Below are 21,720 nucleotides of genomic sequence, written 5' to 3' on the forward strand. Positions count from 1 at the left end.
TCCTTGCGAGGGGCTCCAGCAAGGACTAGGGGGGAGCTTACGCGCTTCTCGATACCTCGGTAAAAATACCGGAGTCGTTGACGAGAGTTTGCATATCTCTACCTTACTCTTTAGCTTCCGCATTTATATTGTTTGCATAACTTTTTTTGCGGTAGAGATAGTAACACACTAGGAAAACCGTGGTTGCACATTTAGATAGTTTATCTTTTTGCATATGTTTTGTTCAGGATAAAAAAAAAGATGTCATCGTTTAGAGTTGGAGTTTTTAGTTGCCTAATTCAACCCCCTCTTAGGTGTCATGGTCCCTTTCACGCTCAAAGCAGAACGGAGCGGCAATGAAGTGAGCGCGGGCTCGGCTTGGCAAACTCCGGCGACTGCACGGATCTAGATGTGAACAGGGAGGAGAGGAGGAGCAGACACTATAGGGGTATATTTGTCTTTTACCTTGCTCCTTGGTTATCGTGCCCATTCTAAATCGACTCTAATTTTGGAACGGGGGAGTATATGTTTTGGTTTAGAACACGTGAAAACAAATTAGGGCAATGGAAAGCTAAGTTTTTTTTTTTGTTAAGCCAGCTATCTAACCAAAATGCGGTGTTGTTTCTTTTTCCCATTGTTACTATTGTCATAGCTCTGTACATGTCTATAAATTGCATGAGTTGTCTCCAAGCCAGAGTGGTCTTGTTGATTTTGTCCCCTAACCTTTTCCCATTCGTATAAATTGAGTTTCGTATCCACATAGCCCATGGAGAGCCAGGCTGAGTGTGATGTTTATGGAGAAATTTTAGAAGAATGCTGATGTTTTGTTGTTCTAAGTTCTTTACTCCTAGCCCTCCTTGCTTTGGAGTACAAACGTTCACCAAAGCTATACCATTCGAGAACGTTGGAGCATCTTGCCGAACTTGACGAGGCTTTGGCGAGCTTAGAATTTTGAACAGTTTGTGCGCGCCACCATTTGGGTGAGATGCATATATGCGAAAAAGAAAATTGCAGAACTAGATTCAATAATTTGGAAAGGCCTAGCTCTGTAATTTTCAAATGATTTGTTGATACAGTAGATTTGAATAATTGGAATTGTCAGTTGTCACAAGAGTTGGCTGATGAGTGTGACACGCACGAAATTAGCACTAGCAGAGAGCGGTCCGCTATCCTGAACTGGGCCTTGCCGGAACGTACCTAAAGCCCACCTGACGATGACCTAAGCTAACCCGACGACACCAAACACGTCCACGCCCCGCACCGTCCAAAACGTCCACCAAGGCCGTTAAGCGGCGACGTGGTCACACACACCACTGCGTGCCACCAACTCCATTGCTGGACTGAGATTAAAATAAATAAATAAATAAATAAATAAATAACCTCCATTGATGGATTTGCAGAGTCGAAACAGAAATGGGGTGGAAGTGAGGTTAGTTGCAGCCCCTTTGTTAGCAAAACAACCGCTCAGAACTGCTCATCTGTTGGATTACAGGAGTTGTCGTGTTTATGAATTTGGAACCTCTAGAACCATGAGTCCATGACTATGTCTGAGTAAACCGTGCAGGGTGACAGGAAATGGCAGATTGCTTGGTGAGACTTGAACGATCGACTTATTTAGAGAGAGGTACCCAAGCAGGAAGACCGATTAGTGCAGAAGCTGCTCATTGACTTGTTTGCTAGACAGTTTCAGATACTTAATTATGTGGCTCAACGAGCAGGAAGGAAACCATTTAACTGAACTGAGCAAGCTTATCTAAAATCAAACGCCCTTTGGGTTCCCGAGTCCCTTGTTGGCTGTTGCAGCCAGCAATGCCGCATGACATGATTTGCACCTGACGGCATGTACGCACCGAGTGCCGGTGGGTCAGGGTCAGGGTCAGGGGCCTGAAACTGATGAGAGTGTCATCATCGCCGCGCGCGCGTGCAGGTGCAGGTGCAGCTGAGCTGAAACTGAAACTGTAACGGGGCCGCCCCGGGAAGAACGAATGGCAGACAGCCATAAAGCCCGCAGCTAACCACCATCCCATGAAGAGTCGTATTCCTATCCCCCATGCAAAAGCGGCAACCAAAGAGTGCTACGGACGAAACCGTAGCAGTGGTAGTTAGTTCCCAACCACCACTATTATGCATGCCCAAGTCCGTAAGTCGCCAACGCCCATCCATCCATGGTCGGTCCATACCGTAAAAACCGTTTGTGCTAACCACCGACCATCCTAATCAGAGCCCCCATCAGTTGCTAATCTCCGGGCAGGAACCCTTTTCTCGTTATCTGTGACAGCAGAGTCCCTTTTTTTTCCCCAAACGAGGCAGGGACCCAACGGTCCTACTCATGCGACATGGTGTCGGTGACTGAGCTTTCCATTGCCCTCACTCCTCCGTGCTCGGCTGTCAGTAAAGCAAATCCACTATTATTCTACTATCCGATTGGTGCCTGACTGAACGCGGGAGAAGGAAAGCCGATTCTTCTCTCTCTCTCGAACAAACGGCACTATCACCGGCTGCGTTTATCGCTGACCATTTCGTCACGACTGCTGCCAATCATGCCAGCCGGCTGGTGTGCGTGGGATTGGTTGAGTGTCTAGTCGCTAATCCCAGCTGTCACCGAATATTCTATGATGGGCACATGAACAACAAGTAGCTCATATATATTTTGCATAAGATATTCGGGAGAAGAGCAAAATCCAGTACTCCCTGTAGCCTCGCTGGAGGGCACAGCTGCGGCGGTTGATGTGTGACGAACGGGAAATCGGTTGCGTGAGCGTGACAGGGTTTTTTTTTATTTCATCCTCCACCGAGATTTTCATCCTATTGAATGCGCCACCGCCCATGTGGCGCGCCTGGGGCTGGGAGTGAACCAATGGCCGGATGCAGGGAGGAGCAGCAAGGACGACGAAGCGAAGGATCAAGGAAGATACCCCAAATCGCGGACGTCGTTTGGTGGCCCGGCCAATTAACACGCAATAATTCTCCATCCCGTGCATTGCCAATTGCCATACAAGCAGCAGCTACTAGGCTAGCTCAAATGAGCTGAGGCAGCTGTAGAACGAACACCCACCCCCCGCGTCTATCGCTAGAATTGAGGTAGAATTTTTCACGGCTCACAAGATACACTCTACAAAATCGTAAGAGGGAGTAGAAGCAAATATCAGTGGAAACCCAAGTAGATTTATTTTTTAAAAAAAATAAGTAGTTATGATCGGCAGATATGTTGCAAAATCATTGGGATTTAATACTAGCTTGTTCGGGAGGCCGTATCGTATCGTGGATTATTTACTGTTGGCTGGTTTGGTGTGAGAGAAAAACACTGTTTCCGGCTAAAAATTTACGATCGTTTACAAACAAGCGAACAGGCTCGAGAGGAAAGAAGGGAAAAAAAGAAATGTTCTTTGACCTCGAGAGGAAAGAAGGGAAAAAAGAAATGTTCTTCTGCCCGTTTCGAAATGCCTCGGTAATAGAAAAAACTCTAGTTGACCTCGCTTCCTCCGAGGCACGATCTGTGGCTGATGGCCGGCAGCGGCCCAGCACCAAGGCAAAATTGGCAGACACGCAAGCAGGGCAACTGGGCAAGGTATTACCGTGAGGAAAACAAATTGGCAGACACGCAAGCAGAAGAATTGCAACTTGCAACAGGCCAAACAAAGGATCGCTACGCTAGCAGTATACTGTGAGAAAAAACAAATCATCAGTATCCGTGGCTACCTTAATTACAATCACAATCACACTGGTTCATAGGGAAATCATCAGTTCGTAGTGTATACACCAGTTGCTCACAAATCGTTGAATTTACAGGACCAGAGTGAGCGAGAGGGAGGCGAATCCGGCTGGAATCGCGTGGGCGCCAACCCATCATAACCCACAACCACCACCAATCATTCTCGTTAAAATTAAACGACAAGAGAAATATACTAAGCAAATATACTAAGCCCTTGTTTAGTTCGCGAAATTTGGATTTTGGGGATACTGTAGCACGTTCGTTTTTATTTAACAAATAGTATTCAAACATGGACTAATTAGGCTCAAAACGTTCGTCTCGTAATTTCCTACCAAACTGTGCAATTAGTTTTTCTTTTCGTCTACATTTAATGCTCCATGCATGGGCCGCAAACATTCGATGTGACAGGTACTGTAGCAACTTTTTGGATATTGGGGGTGAACTAAACACGGCGTAAGGCCTTGTTTAGATGTCATCCAAATTCCAAGTTTTTTCACTCTCTCTCTATCACATCAATTTTTAACCGCTTGCATGGAGTATTAAATGTAGGTAAAAAAAATAACTAATTACACAGTTTAGTTGAAAATCACGAGATGAATCTTTTGAGCCTAATTGGTCCACGATTGGACAATATTTGCCAAATAAGATGAAAATGGTACTATTCATCAGGTTCATTTTTTTCGCAATCTAAACGAGGCCTAACATACAGGTACTAATAATCGATTAAAGGGGCAGGGAGGGAGACGAACGATTTTTTTTTTGTTTTTCTGTCTCAATCAACAATCAACAGCGGCGTGGGATTAACGGATATGAACCTCCTCTTCCTCTCGGTGGACGGCGGCGAGATCAGCCGCGGCAGCGCGTGATGGCGGAGCAGCCGCGCGAGTAGGGGTTGGCCTGCCCGCCGGGGCGGCAGTTGTAGTAGGAGGCGCCCCGGACGGAGCAGGGCACGTTGTCCCTGCGCAGCGCGCCGTAGCTGAGGTAGCCGCCGCCCTGCAGCACCCGGCGCGCCACGGAGTCGCCGCCGCTGGGGAAGCCGAACTCCTCGTCCTCCCCCGCGCCCACCACGCCGAGGTCCCAGCCCAGGGACGCCGCCGGCACGTCGCCCGACCCGCGGGCCAGCGTCGCCATCAGCGCCAGGAGCATGAGCAGGAGCGCGCGCGCCGGCCTCGCCATGGGCAGCGGCGGCGGTGAATGGGGATGGGGAATGGAGGAGGGGAAAGGAGAGCAGAGGGGTGCTCTGCTTTTGCGCGTGTGGGGTTTGGTGTTCTGCTCTGCTGGCTGCGGCTATGGCGACGGGTGTTCCTTTCCCTTCCCGTGGCTGGGTTTATAGAGGAGAGAGAAAGGGGAAGAGGAGCGGGGAGGGGTGGAATGCGAATGCGAATGCGAATGCGAATGCGCGTGACCTGCACGGCCGGTCGGCGCACCCTGCGTGTGCTGGTTTCCGTTACAGGAGGACGCGCCCGGACCGGCAGGTTTGGTTCACGCTCCACGGTGCATGGTGCACCCAACACCGGCTCACCGCTCACGCTTGGAGGCATGAGGAAGGGAAGGCCATGACCGTTGATGACAGTAGCTTCATTGCGCGGCCGAGTCTCATCTGCAGTTGCCATGGCCTTCCGTCAGCCGTCACTCTGCAATTAAAGACACTCGTATACAAAACCAGAAATTAAAGACAATCTTTGCGCAAAAAAAAAGAAAGAAATTAAAGACACTCGTCCACTCCGTCGTGACCAGAAGAAGCTGAGAACCGCGTGCATCGTCGCCATTTCAGAGTGACGGCTGACGGAAGGCCATGGCAACTGGAGATCTGGAAAATGGAGGCAATTAGTTCTGCGCCGTACGGTGTCTCACAATAACAACGACAAAGGCTACAGGTTACTGCTACTGCTGTAGTGGTATGACATCATGGTACGAGTAATTGTCCTGATCGCTGGGCTAATAAGCTAGGATCCAAAGTAACGTTAACTGATTTGTCGTAAAAAAAATATTATTTGTTAACTAAAAAAATACAGCTTATAAGTCAAATAAACAGAGCAAACAAGTGGCGGCTAGCTAGCTGGCACGCATGGCACCATGTGCCACGTCGACGACTTGCATTCAGAGGCGAAGTCAATTCGCAAAATATACCTTATTCCTGCCTGCCTGCTTCCTCTGGCCCTTGTTTAGTTGGCGATTTTGGACAACCAAAAATAATGTGGTAGCACTGTAGCACAGTGTAGCGTTTCGTTTGTATTTGTGAATTATTGTCTAATCATTGACTAATTAGGCTCAAAACGTTCGTCTCGCAAAGTACGACTAAACTGTGCAATTAGTTTTTGATTTCGTCAACATTTAGTACTCCATGCATATACCGCAAGTTTGACGTGACGGAGAATCTTCTTTTTGCATAGTGCCAAAGTTTGGATTTTGGTAGAAACTAAACGCCCCCTGGTCATGTACGCCAGCTGCGGATTCAACCTGCGCCTACTCTGGTTGCTAAACCTTTGTTTTCACTTGTCCTTTGACAATCGAATTCTCTCCATTGAGCGTCTTCAACTAAGGCTCTGTTTAGTTCTACTCCAAAATGCCAAATTTTTTAAGATTTCCCGTCACATCGAATCTTTGGACACATACATGAAGCATTAAATATAAATAAAAAATAAAACTAATTACACAGTTTAGACGAAATTCACGAGACGAATCTTTTAAGCCTAATTAGACTATGATTGGACACTAATTACCAAATAACAACGAAAGTGCTACAGCGCATTTCGCCAAAAAAATTGCCAACTAAACGGTACCTAAGAAAATTGAAAATTGAAAACCAAAGGTGACAATCCATTATCACCATCAGTTACTACAACCTATAGTGATACTAGCAACAAAATATTGTTGTGACTACGAGCGATAAAACATTAGCAATAAAGAACAAGCCACATCTAACTCCAAATAGGGCAAAAATAAATAGGTCCTATTTTAAAATAATTTTGGTACTTGTTTCATATATTTATATTCAAAATGAATTATGTTACTGATTTTTAGAGATTTATTCATATTTTTATTATTTTTTAGAAAATATATAAGTAGGTGAAACGTCCTTTAGAACCAGCTGAGGGTTCGGTTTTATTAATTTGATGTTTAATGTATTCGGTTTTGGAGTTTGATGGCTAAGGATTTAGATGATAGCTTACAGGTCAAAAAAATAGATTATTTCTGTTGTGCTACCTCTGGTTAATAAAACAGACGTTTTCAGACCTGTGGGAAGTAGTTTATTTTGATTGTTTTGCTTGTCTGAAACATCAAAATTCGCTGACCGAAGGTAGTATGTATGTAGAAGTAGAGCATCATTATTATTTCTAGTAGAATATTATGCAGTTGTTGGTATACATCGGTATTCATCGGGTCTCCTGCCGAATAGACGCGCGGGAAAACCGCGGCACGCGGGAATCAGCGTCTAGGTACATTAGTTTCCCTTTTATTTTTTTATTTTTCCTTATTCTTCTCATTCCTTTTCATTTTCTTTTTCTTTTTATTTTTCTTTTCTTTTCTTTTCTCTTTTTCTTTTTTATTTTCGTGCTTCATTTTTATTTATATTTCTTTTTTGTTTTATGTGTTTTTCTTATTCTTTTCATTCTTCATTTTTATGTTTCTTTTTTTTTATTTTATTTTCTTTCCTTTTCTTATTATTTTTTATTTCTTATTTATTTTTACTATAATTAATTATTTTATTATTTTATTTTTTTGTATTTCTTTTTTTTCCTTTTTCTCTTTTGTCTTTATGTTCTCTATAGAATTTTTTTTATTTTTTTTTCTATTTTACCTTACTTAATTATTTTTTCATGCTTAATTTTTTATTTTCTATATTCCATGAGATGCTATTCACATAGTATATATGTGATGTTCTATGACATTTTTGCGATGTTCACGAGGTATATAATGCCATGTTCTATGATGTTTTTTTGTGATGTTCATGTAGTATACATGTGATATTCTATAATTTTTTGTAATGTTCAGGTGTTATATGTGATGTTCTATAATGTTTTTTATGATGTTCACATGGGATACATTTGATGTTCTATGATGTATTTTGTGATGTTCGCGTAGTATACATGTGATGTTCACGTAGTATACAATAATGTTCTATGATGTATTATCTGATGTTCACGTAGTATAAATGTGATGTTGTATTATATTTTTTGTGATGTTCACATGATATAAATGTGATGTTCTATGATTTTTTTATTCTATTTCAATTCTTTTTATTTTCATGTTTGTTTTTTTATTTTTCCTACATTCTATTGTATATGGTATACACATGATGTTCATGTAGTATAAACATGATGTCCTACAATGTATTTTTAGGATGTTCATATAGTATGAATGAGATATTGTATGATTATCTTTGAGTATTCACATAGTACCCAAGACATATTCTATAATATATTTTCACACTAAAATTGATTCAAATATAGCTTTCTATCAAGTCAATATTTCTCAATTTTAACACATGCATGAAAATATTATTATTTATAATACTTTATTAACTGTACTACTTAGATTCATCGTGATAGATATTTCCGTACCATATCTACGTAGAGTCATAAATAAATGTTAATAATATTCTTCATAAATTTACTGAAGCTGGAGAAATTTGACAAGATCTAAATCCAGAACTACATCTGGACGGAGGTAGTAATAACTTATATTATTGTTGTATAGAATAGAATGGAATATGTATTTCCTAAATATTTTTTTGTTCGTTGAGCAAAGATTTGCGACGTCGTTGCAGTTGCACCAAACTAATAATTATGCTTCATCATTCAGCTCCGCGTAATTAAAAGTCTATGCACACAGCATTTGCGCCGTGTGTTCCGTATGGGCGCGCGGCGGCCGGCGGTGCAAACGATACGCGGGCTCGGCGGCTGGAGTAGGTTAGGTATTAATAGGTAGGACACTCATCTTCTCACTCTAGAGGCCACAGGGCTGGCCACCCAATCCATCTAGTACATCTATGCTTGTTTGATTTCATTTCCATGGATGCAACAGTACGCGCGCACGTTATAATCAGTCGTTTGTTGGTTGTTTTAGCCACGACTTATCAACCAATTATTAGTGTTTTTCTCTTACAACAAATCAGCACCAGTCAAATTTATCAGTCCAGAAATCAATCAACGAACAGGGCTCAGCTACGTATGTACTCCTAGTCGCGGTCCGCGTATTGATGATGATGATAAAAAATGGCGGCATAAAAAAGTTGGTGCGGCGACGAAAGCTGGGAGTGAGTTGCATTGGCGACCGTCCACGGCTACGATTTGCACTCCAACGACACGTTCCATTGTTGGTTTTACTTAAGGCTTATTAATCAACCAACAGTATTTTTCTCTCACAATAAATCAACACCGCTCGGCCTTATCAACACGTAAACCAAGCGTCCCGTTGGGCGCTTCCGATCGAGTTGGTCCGCGTACTAGTACGTCCCAACCCCGAGCCGTCGGCTTCCCAAAGCTTAGCTGTGTTCCATTCCATGAGTTTGTAACGTCCTCTTGGTCAGTCGCTAATAAACGCAACTGCTAAAAAAAACAATTCTCTGCCTTCAGTTCTTCAGAAGAGAACAACGAACTCCTACTCTACCGGTGGCTCGTTTGGTTCCCAGCTAATAACCTCCAGTTTCGCCACTGCACCATCAGCGTCAGAATGCGTATCGTTTTTTTTTTTTTTGAAAAGTTGCCTCATCATCAGCCGCCGCCGCCTGGATAATTGGATATATATCCACTCCGTATTCTTTAACTCCTGGGGTCCATTCATGGCTGTCTCGAGGAAGGCATGTTTCTGAACTCTGAGACTCTTTAGCTACTGGCGTCATCTCCTTATTATCGAGTATACGTGCTCTGCCCTCGAGCAAGCCGTTCTTTTTACCCCAATTTTGTTCAGGTCATTGTGTCCAATTTGAAAGCTCAATATGGGACCGTTGCAATACTATATTCTTCCAAAAACAAAAGGCAAAGTGCGATGGGAGTGGCCCGTATATTTAACGACGTCGATGAACGCCAAACTGACCTGCAAACAAAAAAATAGACGGGACTAATCTGGGATTGACAGTGATAAATCAACAGACCCGATCCAATGCTCGCATGCTTTGCTTGCATACGAGTGCAGGGGATCAGGCCAGTCTCTTTCATGCGCCCACTTGGGCACTCTGAAACCGGTGATCCGACCAAGCCAAGCACAAACGAACAGGCTCCGTTCCCGTGAGCTGCGGCGATCCCTTGGCACATCCATGGTGCCAGACAGATCTTTCTCTGTTGCAACGCCATCAATCTCTGCTGCTCTGCTCTGCCCTGCCAGACTCTTGTCAGCGACCTGTAGCAAAATTCCAGGCCTCTGCATTTCAATTCCAGATTTCTAGTACCATTTTCGCCGGCTTGCGCATTGCTTACACAGACCAGCAGTTCACGGTTTTTTTAAGCCGCATGTGGACCGGCACAAGACCAAGCGCAATTGAAACATACAAATTGATGGAAGTGGAGAGAAATGTGAACTTTGTAATGTGGAGAGATAGGGTAAGACGTTTTGTGAAAAGCTCTTCTCAAAATAGATGGAGTGCTATAGTAGTTCCAACAACTTCAAGCTACGATCTGCGCTGAAATTCCAGAAACAGGAGAGCATAATCAAACCCCTAGGCAACCACGCTTGCACACGGTCCATCATAGTAAACTGTTTGTATTCTAATAAGAGAGGAAAAAAACTGTAAGCCAAAAGCAATAACTTGTCTAGCTCACATTAAAGCATACGGGATATTATGCTCACAAAAACTTGGGAGACTAGGGCACCGGGCAAATAACTGAAAATTTCACACAAAAAAAGCTCGAATTTTCCCCCTAACAATTCTAAACATTTTAGATCATTTACACGTATAGTACCTGCACTTTGTTCAGTGATGTCGATTACATACAAATGTGCCATGTTTTAGGGACAATTCTTTGCACGAAAACATGACATGGTTCCCGCACTTCCACCATTTCAACTAAAAGATGTCTAACCAAAGCCCTAACACATGTAGATTGAAGTGAATCAGACAATATCCAAACAAGACCTAAGATTAGTATGACAGATGTTGTTTGAGAGGTGCTACTATAACTATTAAAAAAACTCGACCTGCGGGGGGATGACGGCCCCGGGTTTTTCTCTTAAGAAGAAGATCTTCTCACACAGATCGAGAAAACCTCCAAACCCCCGCCCCCATCCTGACAGTGGTACCGTAACCCTGTGAGAACCGGGCCGAGGCCTAACTGCGCTTTGGCACCTAGGGGCGGGCGAGGGAATTTTTTTAACCTCAGCTTGAAAATTCACTCCCACGGGGAGTCGAACTCAGGACTTGAGGAGTGCCGTCGGGCCACCTAACCGCTTGGACTAGGCGCCCTTTGGCGGTGCTACTATAACTATTAAGACTCAATTTCAGAGTTAGGGAGGTTACAAGGCTATAGTGATCCACAGATATTCATGTCGGCAGTATGTTTTATAACATCACTTAAGAAATTCGTTTAGTGCATTATTGTAAACCATCTGAAAATGAATAGTGCTAGTTGCAATAAATTTCGTACTTTTTTTTTCCTACTGCTCTTAACATTTTGGTTCTTATTTCATCTGACACATAAATCTCTATATTGCGGTTAGCAAATTACAGAAGACCTTCGGCAAGCTATAAACAAACTAATTTCAATATCTTGTACAAGAACTACAATGGTCCAGTTTCAAGTTTCAACAGATACGGGCAAGGAGAATGGAATAGAGAAGAGTAATGGTAAAATTTTAGCTCCACGCACAACTTTTTCACCGTTCAAGTTTGCTCATCAGATCTTCAAGTCGTGGCAGTTCCTGTAATATGTCATTCCAGTTTGGCATACCCTATAACAAATATCACATGTGCACAGTCAGTTATTATTATTTCTACTATTATGGTAGATTAGATTCAATGTCATTTGGACCCTCTTTGTCTGGTTCAGTTATGGAATTATATTGCCCTACTTCAGTACTTCAATTACATATACGATATCAAGTAATAATTTTCCTTGTACCAAAGTGAAACTGAGAACAGAGAATAATTACTATTCCAGATCTTCTGACACGGCCATCCAGACGAAGGATTATGTAGACATCCTCACCAGGAGTGACACCTTCGGACTCTTGCTGGTCCCGTATCCAACTGAACCATAATAAGTACGAGTAGATGTCAAAACTCAGGATAGTAAATTACCACATTCAAGCATCTAGAACCATGCTAAGAATAACACAAAAGGAACAGGACTGCACTTGAAGTATTTCTGTAGCGGCACATAGAAAAAAGATGTAAACGTACAGACTAGAAAAGGGAGTTAAACAAGTAAATATATCTTGAAATTTAGAAAAACTATGGTATCTTTCAGTGTCAAACTCTCCAAACTTGAGACAGATTATTTCTTACCTTAGGCGCTATCAATATGTGGATGCAGTAGAAGGGATAAATGCCATATCAGAACCTAAACATATGGATATGCTTTTTCTGCAATCATACCTATGGCCTATGGCAAGAGAAGAAACAAAGAACACCGTATCTTTTCAATAGTTTGTGGTTTTACAGCTAACAATGTCATTTGCCCCAAAAAACCCTACTTCTTTACCTGAGTGGGCAATATGGCTTTCAAGTTTCAAATATGGTGTGTACTAGAGGGGAAGATCAGAATCCTTTACATGTAGGATGGATTGTAAGTTTATATATCTGTATAATAATTTCCCTTTTTGTGCTGCTACACAATCTTGTACCTTAATTATGTTATTGTGCTATGTTAGAAATTAAAAATGTATTTGTGAAAAACAGTCTTGCTACTTATTGAAGTTAGATATACAGTATAGGACAAAATGCATATACATCAAAGGAAATGCACCTTTCCCATTGTTCAGGGGAGACAATATCAGCCTTAAATCGAACCTCAGACTTCAACCGTGACTTTGCTGCAATAGATTCAGTACGCTTTTCAAAGTCACCCTGTCAAAAACAACATTGCATTAAACTATCAAAGAAAGGGACCAAGTTTTTGGTACAAAACAAACTAAAAGGCAGGTGAGGTTTTTGGTATTTAGCCAATATGTAAGGTTGGTCTAACCCCAACAGAAGGAACTGATGCAGCAGCTCTTCTTGTACCAAAACCCCTTGGTTTGGTTTGGTCTTTCTGAGAAGCACCAAAGATCACAGGAATTAGAAGAACACCTCGTTTGAGTAGTTCAGTCCGGTACCTCTCAGCTCTTTGCAATGCCCGAGTAACAGATACTTTTGAACCTGCCAATATCACCTAAAATACACCTCAAATGACAAGTGACTGAATAAAGATTTCGGAAATAAATGAGAAAAGGAAATTCATTTCAGCAAACATACAGTGGACATTAAAAATGAAGAAAGTTATACTAACAGGCCTAGTGATGTCCCGGAGTTGAACAAGTTCAATAATGCGATTGGTTGACAGGCGCACAGGTAATCTTGAAAGGGTTTCATTACGAGAAATTTGCGTGATCTGCTTCTCTTCTTTCTTGTTTTCCCAGAAATACAAAGCTACCAGCACAACAATACCTGCGGCATACTGATTCAAAAGTTTAATTATTTTTAGTTTAATTGAAAGTGTGAGACAGATGGCATAAAGTTGATACTCTAATCAGGATCAATGAACTAGTAAAATATAAGGGGTACATTTATTTACTTGTGGAAGTTGCTGTTGAAGCATCCCACAAAGAAATAGTTATTCAAGATATTTCAACATAAGAAAACATTGTTGCCATGTCACAGTGGAGCAAAAAGACATGTGGCCCAACTGTTTAACTCCATGCGACCATGCAAGAACTATCTTTAAGGGCATGGAGCATGTCAATTTACCTCCAATATTGATGGCAGCATTTCCAGCAGTTTCCAGAAGATCAGGGGCGCCATCACCCCCTCGAACTGCTAGTACAAGTCGGGGAATGGTAAAGAATGTTGAAATTCCAGCTGCTGCTGTCAAAGCTACATAGAAGAATCTTCGGACACCACGAAATGGTGCTTGTACTTCACTAATGAGTTTCAGGTCTCTTCGGAAACCAGAACCAATATCTTCTCCACCACGCAAAGCCTGAAATGAAATTACAGGATATAGAAGATCTTATTGTGGACATTAAATTGGTCAAAATCAAAACTCAGATCGCCCAATCTTCAACTATGATCCGCAGATTACTTCTTATCCAGCATGCAGTAATGCAGTGAAGTTCAAAGTCACAAACCTCTTCTTGAAGTTCCTTGAATTCTGGTGATGCTCTGAATGGCGCCAAGTCTGGATCGTTAAGTATGGTACCAAATTTGAGATTGTAGTCTCGCAAAGCTTCCCTTAAACATTCTGCAGCTTTTTTGCTTTCTTCTCTGGTCCAAACAGATGCAGAAAATAAATGAACAATAAAAAAAACCTTTAAATGTTCTGATTGTGGAACAAGAGATTCCAAATGACTCCACAAAAAAAAAATCTCTAAAGACCTTGATTTCTGGTTTTTTTAGTTTTGTTAATGGTTTTTAGTATTTATTCATAGTTAGATACATTAATTTGAAGCATTACTACACATGATCTCACTGCCAAATAGATGAAACTTCTAATGAGTAGCCTAAGTAAGCATGGTGCATGCATAGTGCAAATCCAAGTCCAAGTGTCCTCACCTATACGCATGGCAGCATGCCTTGTTATACAGCGCTGCTTGGGCCTCAATAGGTGTTGGATTCAGCTCTAAGGCATTCTCAAATTGTTCAAGAGCATCCTTCACCTAAACAAGTGCAAATAAAATGACAACAGAATGCATGTAATGATTGTAGACGTCCCTTCAATGAATGATAAAAAAAGTGAACCTATGAAGACTGTGATCAAACGTGCAGCCTCTTGATTGAGCCCTTTAAGCATCTAGCAGCATAATCACGATACTACTGGCCTTTATGTTTACCAGATTACTGATTCTCTCTTCACCAGTGTACTAATTCCAGCTTAATGCCAGCCAAACACCAAGGCACTGATTGCCAATAGTTTTCAAGTTGGAGGCTGGCATAATCTGCCAATACATTTTATCCTAAGGCAGGCGAATAGTGAAATCAATCGATACTACCAAGAATCACTTACTTTCTTGCTTAAAAACCAATCACTTAATTTGGTTCCACCGTTTCCATAAAGGTACATGGTAAAACATTTGTTCGATGCAATAAAGCAGGCACTCCTATTAAGCACTCAGCCTCGATAAACTTAGAAAAATCAGTCCCAAACTCAATTAAGCTCGACATATACATGGTAGTAATCTATCCTACAACTCCTGTAGTTGAATTCACGAGCTATATGCTAGCATGGACAAGTCTTCCTGGGAGTTGCTTGTGCACCCGAACTGAAACGTTCCCACAAAAACTGAAAGAAGTTTTATTAGTTGAATGGCCCTCTTCATCATTAAAAATGACTGAATCTAACGCTAAGCGTGGCGTATCGCTCGAAGGTTGCACTACAGCGCCTCGGCGTCGGGCTTCACTTACCCTGCCCCTGGAGAAGAGCTGGAGGCCGATGTTGACGCAGGACTCAGCTGTTGGCACCACCTCTGCCGCCGCCTCCTTCTCCTGCGACGGCGGCGGAGACGGGGACGACGAGGCGTTGGAGCGGAGCACACAGCGGCGACGGCGGCGGGTGGGGAGGGGGGAAATGAAGGCCGGTGTTTGGAGGGTGAGACTGGAGATTGCGGCGCCACCGCCGCCAGATAGGGGGGAGAGCTGGGGCCGTGGAGCCGCCGCTACGGCCGCCATTGCCGAGAGAGAAGGGAAGTATGAGGTTATCGTTTTTCTCGTTATCCTGACGGGAGTTTTTCATCGCTTTCGTTCTCGACCGTGACTGTCTGTCACAAAAACAAAAAGAAAACGCAATTAATTTGTGCACGGAATATATGTGGGAGAAAGAGGCATGCGTGTGCAAAATATAAGATTTTTTTTATGCAATGATGGCTCTGTGGCCTTCTATTAACATACACAGGTGTTTGAATTCAGCTACTAAAATTTAGGAGGTGTGTCGAGAGGATATTATATGGGATGTTCGGATACTAATAAAAAAATAAATTACACAATCCATCAGTACTTCAGGAGACAAATTTTTAAGTCTGATTAATCCGTCATTAGCACATATACTGTAGCAACATTGTCAAATCATGGACTAATTAGGCTCAAAAGATTCGTCTCGTAAATTAGTCGCAAACTATATAATTAGTTTCGTAATTAGTCTATATTTAATACTTCATACATATGTTAAATATCTGATGGGACAGCGACTAAAATTTTAGAGGGGCAACCAAATATCCCTTAAGTCGCGGGTCACATGAACATTTCCAAAGACAGGGAGGGGCTAGTCCACACGTGTTCATGACCTGGCTCCAAAGACATGCCGATTGCCCAGACGAGATTTTGGTACGTTCAATAAAAAACACATTTGAACAAACAAAGCGCTTATGCAAGAGCGTTCGAATGTTATCAAAGAGGGTTTTTTGTGCAAATTGCTTCCTTCAATAGACTTGAGTCCATCTCCAGCTGGACGCGCGCCATGTTCGTCGGCCGATTCCAAAGCCTTCGTGGAAGCCAAGCCTCCGCCATCATTGCGTTATGCACTTGTCCCGCGTTACCACTTCCTACGAGAATTGGACATCCATAGTGATCTCTTATAATGAACCTAATGAAGATGGGTATCCCGATCTTCCGTCAGGTGACGGTAACTATCGTTGTGGCGGAGAATGACACACCGATCCGGCTTCAGATCGAAAGATCGAACCCTACAATCTTAGCACCACAACTCCTCTGGTTATCAACCGAGTCTCGGACCAGGTTGACCTCGCCAAGAAGGCTAATCCATGCCTGCGCAACGAAGAACACAAGCAAGAACAAGAAAGAACACAACCAAATTGAAGATGAATGATTAATCTCACGAGTTGGGGTCTTATAAACCGATGAACGGCGAAACTGTTCTTGACAGATTAATCTAAGCAAAACCCGAACCTTAATGGAGGGGCGGCGGCTGTTTATGAAGACTCTAGGGTCGTGCAAGACCCCTGGACGCGCCCCTAATGGGCCCAAACTCGATACATGGTCCAACGGACCAAAAGACGGTGTCGCAGCACCCTGGTAGATTCTGAACACTGACTTGTTTCGACGATTCCCGTTGATTCCGAACAGCTTTTGACGTGAAACCACTTGGATTGGCTTCCTTATCAAATTAGATTTCTATCCATATGTGGATCATCGAAAACGGAGTCTGGATGCGTCCTGGGTGACCAGTTTAAGGCAGACTGGTCCTGAAGACCGAGACAGACTCGAATTCTTGTTGGACTGAGCCTCTGGCTTGTGTTGGATGTCCTTGCTGGTCATCATCACCTCCACCACTTTCTCTAAGTCCTTCATGACCCTCTCCAATGTTCCTAAGCAAGATAACATCATTAGGTAGTAGTCTATTATCAAAAGTATAAAAAGTATAGCTTAAGAACGAGCTCACCTCTAAATTGAGTTGTCGCTTTCGAGCCCGGGTCATTGAACCTTGTATGACGGTTGGAGGATCAGCAGGTACCTCTAAAGAAGTGATGTCCTCATCAGACCCCCATGCCCCTTGCCTTGTTTCGTTGATGTAGGCGCCATCTATGTTGATAAACGGTGGTGGCGTCCAATTTCCAATTGGCATATGCGGACTGCCGACCACGCACTTTGGTAAATATTCTGAGAGTAAAGAAGAGAACAACATTTGATGTTAGGTTATCTGTACCCATAAAAAATCCTAAAATTTCTTTAGTATCATGGGCTGATTTTAGGAATAATGGGTAGCATGAGTGGCCCTTAACATCATGTTTTTTTCTCCCGAACACGCAGCGTATCTTTGTATTAATAAAAAGAAGAGAGAGAGTCATTCATAGACCTAGATCCACATACAAACATCCACTACTACAGCGGAACTAAATCGTCTGTTTAAAAATACAAGGACGACCCGACCACTATAGCAGTCCTCTAGACTGCTCCTCTTGTCCCCCAGCAGTGAGCAGGGAGATCCCCTTGGCTCCTGCCAGGGCCAATGCGCCTATTCCCTTTCCAAAGTCAGCACCATATTAACATTTGGGGTTGCGCTATTACAAACACAATTATTTCTGTGCTGCAAAATGACTAGAGAGTTCAGATCCTTCCTCAAATCTCCACTAGTGGACCTAAATATCATGTTGATAAGAATTTCCAGAGATAGATCAATTTTTCAGTTCACCCGACAATTCATACGAAGATACACAATTATTATTTGTCATTTGTCATTCACGAGCTTATCTAGACTGCTCACCTCGGTTCGATCCTACTTCTTTTTGAGGGGAATATATGTTATTTCTCTTTTTTCGAACTATTATTGTGTACATGCATTATTTAATTGGATCAAACTAATTAGACTTCAATTATACAAACATAACACCCACAACATTGTAGTGTCGTGATGGAGACATGAGTATACGAGTACGACTAAAGTTTAATTTGAGCTATCCTTATAGTTGCAAAAAAATGACATATATTCGTTGTTTTTTGAAAGGGCATATATTCGAAACGAAAACCCTACTGCCGCAGCTTATAACCTGTCGCTGTGCTCCTTTCGGCTCCCTTCTTCCAGCGGCGGCACGAAGCAGAGCGAACCACCAGGCCTCAGCATGCGGTGCGGTGGACGGCGAGAGCTCCGGCGCCCTAGCCCGAGCTCGCAACCATGGTGAGAGCAGCTCCCTACCGCCCGTTAACTTTTCGGCTCTCTCCTAAGTCCTACCGTTTTCCCTACCCGACAATCCGCCTTAGTATTTCTTTGCTTTTGTTTTCCACACACTAGTCCTCTGCCTATTGTTAGTTGATTAATAATGTAGCCTGCTGCAAGCAGTAGACAGCAGGTGGGATCGTTTGTGTTTAGTGGTTAATGATCTAACGCAAAAGGGCCATCTAGTTGATTTTTTCTAGGAAAATTATGTGGCGTGTCCTGTAGATGCCTGTGGAGGATTTGAGAATTACGCAATCAATATGGCCCATGAGCAGTGGCAGAGCTGGTGAATATTGACGTCTTGGGCCACTATGGGATCACAGAAGTTTAGAACATACAGTATTAAATTATATAAGCCCGCATATAGAGATGTAACAGAAGTGAAGGATAAAAATGTGTAGTTTAAAACATATGAAAATTATACATACTCTATGTCTAGATACATAACAAATTCGATGTACCAAAAAAGTCAGTGAGTTATAATTTGGAACGGAAGGGGTACTTTATAAGTATCTAACATTTTTTTTTATTTGGCCATCTTCGCCTCAAATTTCATCAACTTAGCGAACAAATTTGATAAATGTAACACCATAGTTTTCAGCTCCTGGTTGTTTAAAGAGAGACAATAAAAACGATAAAGGACTGCTATTTTGTTAGCTCCCACATCTACTTATTCGTAGCTGAATGCCATATTGGCAGTAGAGCGATCCCTAGGGTTTCAGGGCAAGGATGAGAGAGGTAGAGTGTCAGAGCCAAAGGAGAGGAAGAGAGGCGCAGGGAAGGGGATGGATTGTGGCATCAGATGTGGGAGATAAAAAACAGGCAAAGAAGAGTATTTACCAGGCTGTGGGTAAGGCGCAGACAAGTTTTAGCTGGGCGGCTGGGCCACACATAGGGCCAGATCGACTTGGGCCAAAAAAAATCTAAAGGGCATATTCATGATTTTTGGGCCGTGTCTAGGGCCATCCACCCCTGCCTATAAGCTGTAACGTTGTCTGAAAGACTGAAATGACACTGTAGGAATTGAATTAGGCTTGGAGTGTTGGTGTTCGTCATCGATTTGGCTTCAACGACTACTTTTATATCTTTATCATTTATTCCTTGGTTCTTAATTTCAAGCCATGTACTCCGTTTTTACAGCTTTCTCTGTTTGTATGCCATAGTTTATGTGGCTTTGTGCTGAACACTACTCTATATTTACATATGCTGTTATTTTCTGAACAGGCGAGGGGATTGAAGAAGCATCTGAAGAGGCTCAATGCGCCCAAGCACTGGATGCTAGACAAGCTCGGTGGAGCCTTTGTAAGTTGATGTATTTTTCTTGTGTGCTTTAAATGGTCTACTGTGGTTTTGTTTTCAGTTTTGTGATGCTTCAAATTCAAATTGTGCTATGTGCTTGTCAGGCTCCCAAGCCATCATCTGGGCCTCACAAGTCCAGGGAGTGCCTGCCCCTGATTCTGATCATCAGGAACCGGCTCAAGTATGCCTTGACATACCGTGAGGTGATATCCATCTTGATGCAGCGCCATGTGTTGGTTGATGGCAAGGTCAGGACTGACAAGACCTACCCTGCTGGCTTCATGGGTATGCACAAATGTTTCTTTCTTGGATATGGCAATTTAACATTTCTCATTTACTCTCGCCTTATATGCAGTTATGTTGTCTATTTGCAGATGTCATCTCCATTCCAAAGACTGGTGAGAATTACAGGCTTCTCTATGACACCAAGGGTCGCTTCCGCCTTCACTCTGTTAGGGATGAGGACGCAAAGGTGAGCACTAGCTGAGGCCATAACGTAATCTCACACTAATCCTTGACAAGTAATGCAGATGGGAATATAAGTTTGAATGCTGTGCTTTGTCAGTTGATGGTTCATTGTGGTGGCTTGGTTATTTGAACAGTTTTATTTTCCTTACATTCTCTAGAGTTCACTTTTGTAAGGATAGGCAATATTACTCCTTTAGAAACGTAACTCTGATATGTAGTTTGACAATGTGTATTCTGAATTGCACTTTTAGTTAGAACTCAATGTGATGTATCAACTGTTGCTATTCTACCAATAATCGTGATTCTTATGTTTCTACCTCTTATTTTCGTGCAGAATTTTGTATTACCGAAATTGTATTGTTAAAATTTTGTCTCTTACTGCAGTTCAAGCTTTGCAAGGTCCGTTCTGTCCAGTTTGGTCAGAAGGGCATTCCGTATCTGAACACATATGATGGGCGCACCATCCGCTATCCTGATCCTCTTATTAAGGCAAATGACACAATCAAGATTGATCTGGAGACAAATAAGATCGTTGATTTCATCAAGTTTGACGTGGGCAATGTCGTTATGGTCACTGGAGGGAGGAACACTGGTCGTGTTGGTGTGATAAAGAACAGGGAGAAGCACAAGGAAAGCTTTGAGACCATTCATGTGGAGGATGCCTTGGGCCATGCCTTTGCCACCCGTATGGGCAATGTGTTCACAATTGGCAAGGGCAACAAACCATGGGTGAGTCTCCCCAAGGGCAAGGGTATTAAGCTCAGCATCATTGAGGAGCAGAGAAAGCGGGATGCCGCTGCTCAGGTTGCTGCAAATGCTTAAGTGGTTTGCTGAAACATTGACTTCAATGAAAACATGCCGCGCATCTGAGTTTATACGGCTGGAATGTTACTCTTTTAGGCTAGTAGTTATTAGTTTTTTTTTTAAATACTGTAGACATCGATCTACCAGGTTTACATCATCTCATGGTCAAGTCGTTTCAGAAATTTTAATTTGGTTCCATTCTCGTTCAACTTGCAACTTGGATGAATGAGTTAAAGGTTTGGTTTCTGTTCTTGACAGTTCATTTCGTGGTGAAGGAATGAATTTATCTGTTTATGCAGCTTTGTTTGTTGTTGAAAAGAACCCAATGATTATGCACTAACAATGCTCACACAAGTATGTATCGCCGTGCACTGTCAATTTGGCTGCGAGCACGAAATAAGCCTGAACTGCTTGTAACTTGAAACGTATTTGTAGAATCTCATTTAACATGGAAGTTAGTCATCTTCTCTGCACAAAAGCTGTAATCATTTCAAACCCCAAGTTAGCATCGTTTGATTGTATTATTCTTTAGTTTGTTTTCTTGTGGTTGGATTTCAAACCGACTATTTTTTGGTGCCAATAGCATTAGGGGCTCACTGTGGAATCGGTCAGGTAGTTATAGCAGTTTGAGCGCCTGCACCATGAAGTTGGGCTTTTGGC

At 42.5% G+C, this 21,720-nt stretch overlaps 3 protein-coding genes across 3 annotated transcripts; 1 reads left to right on the forward strand and 2 right to left on the reverse strand.

Annotated features, from left to right (window-relative positions):
* Positions 1-3,575: 3,575 nt before the first annotated feature.
* On the reverse strand, positions 3,576-5,011 carry LOC136452171 (rapid alkalinization factor-like). Its single transcript, XM_066452812.1, has one exon. The coding sequence runs from the start codon at positions 4,865-4,867 to the stop codon at positions 4,538-4,540; it is 330 nt and encodes a 109-aa protein (XP_066308909.1). The 5' UTR covers positions 4,868-5,011; the 3' UTR covers positions 3,576-4,537.
* Positions 5,012-11,272: 6,261 nt separating this feature from the next.
* Positions 11,273-15,538, reverse strand: LOC136452172 (protein LOW PSII ACCUMULATION 1, chloroplastic-like). The gene is made up of 9 exons (XM_066452813.1): positions 15,228-15,538; positions 14,379-14,482; positions 13,955-14,090; positions 13,575-13,806; positions 13,117-13,274; positions 12,814-12,999; positions 12,595-12,695; positions 11,780-11,876; positions 11,273-11,578 (listed from the first exon to the last, which is right to left on the reverse strand). The coding sequence occupies exons 1-9, from the start codon at positions 15,489-15,491 to the stop codon at positions 11,504-11,506; spliced, it is 1,353 nt and encodes a 450-aa protein (XP_066308910.1). The 5' UTR covers positions 15,492-15,538; the 3' UTR covers positions 11,273-11,503.
* Positions 15,539-18,333: 2,795 nt separating this feature from the next.
* On the forward strand, positions 18,334-21,236 carry LOC136452173 (small ribosomal subunit protein eS4). Its single transcript, XM_066452814.1, has 5 exons — positions 18,334-18,450; positions 19,714-19,791; positions 19,893-20,073; positions 20,163-20,260; positions 20,641-21,236. Exons 1-5 carry the CDS (start codon positions 18,448-18,450, stop codon positions 21,076-21,078), a joined length of 798 nt encoding a protein of 265 aa, XP_066308911.1. The 5' UTR covers positions 18,334-18,447; the 3' UTR covers positions 21,079-21,236.
* The last annotated feature ends 484 nt before the right edge of the window (positions 21,237-21,720 follow it).

This window comes from Miscanthus floridulus, chromosome 5 (assembly GCF_019320115.1).
Source record: "Miscanthus floridulus cultivar M001 chromosome 5, ASM1932011v1, whole genome shotgun sequence".
NCBI classification, from domain to species: domain Eukaryota; kingdom Viridiplantae; phylum Streptophyta; class Magnoliopsida; order Poales; family Poaceae; genus Miscanthus; species Miscanthus floridulus.

Coding starts and splice junctions, on each gene's coding strand:
- LOC136452171 (XM_066452812.1), bottom strand. CDS start 4,867: ATGGCGAGGCCGGCGCGCGCGCTCCTGCTCATGCTCCTGGCGCTGATG.
- LOC136452172 (XM_066452813.1), bottom strand. CDS start 15,491: ATGGCGGCCGTAGCGGCGGCTCCACGGCCCCAGCTCTCCCCCCTATCT. Junction 14,091..14,378: donor GCATGCTGCCATGCGTATAG/GTGAGGACACTT, acceptor TGTTTGGACCAG/AGAAGAAAGCAAAAAAGCTG. Junction 13,807..13,954: donor TCAAGGAACTTCAAGAAGAG/GTTTGTGACTTT, acceptor ATTTCATTTCAG/GCTTTGCGTGGTGGAGAAGA.
- LOC136452173 (XM_066452814.1), top strand. Junction 19,792..19,892: donor ACAAGCTCGGTGGAGCCTTT/GTAAGTTGATGT, acceptor TGTGCTTGTCAG/GCTCCCAAGCCATCATCTGG. Junction 20,074..20,162: donor CTACCCTGCTGGCTTCATGG/GTATGCACAAAT, acceptor GTCTATTTGCAG/ATGTCATCTCCATTCCAAAG.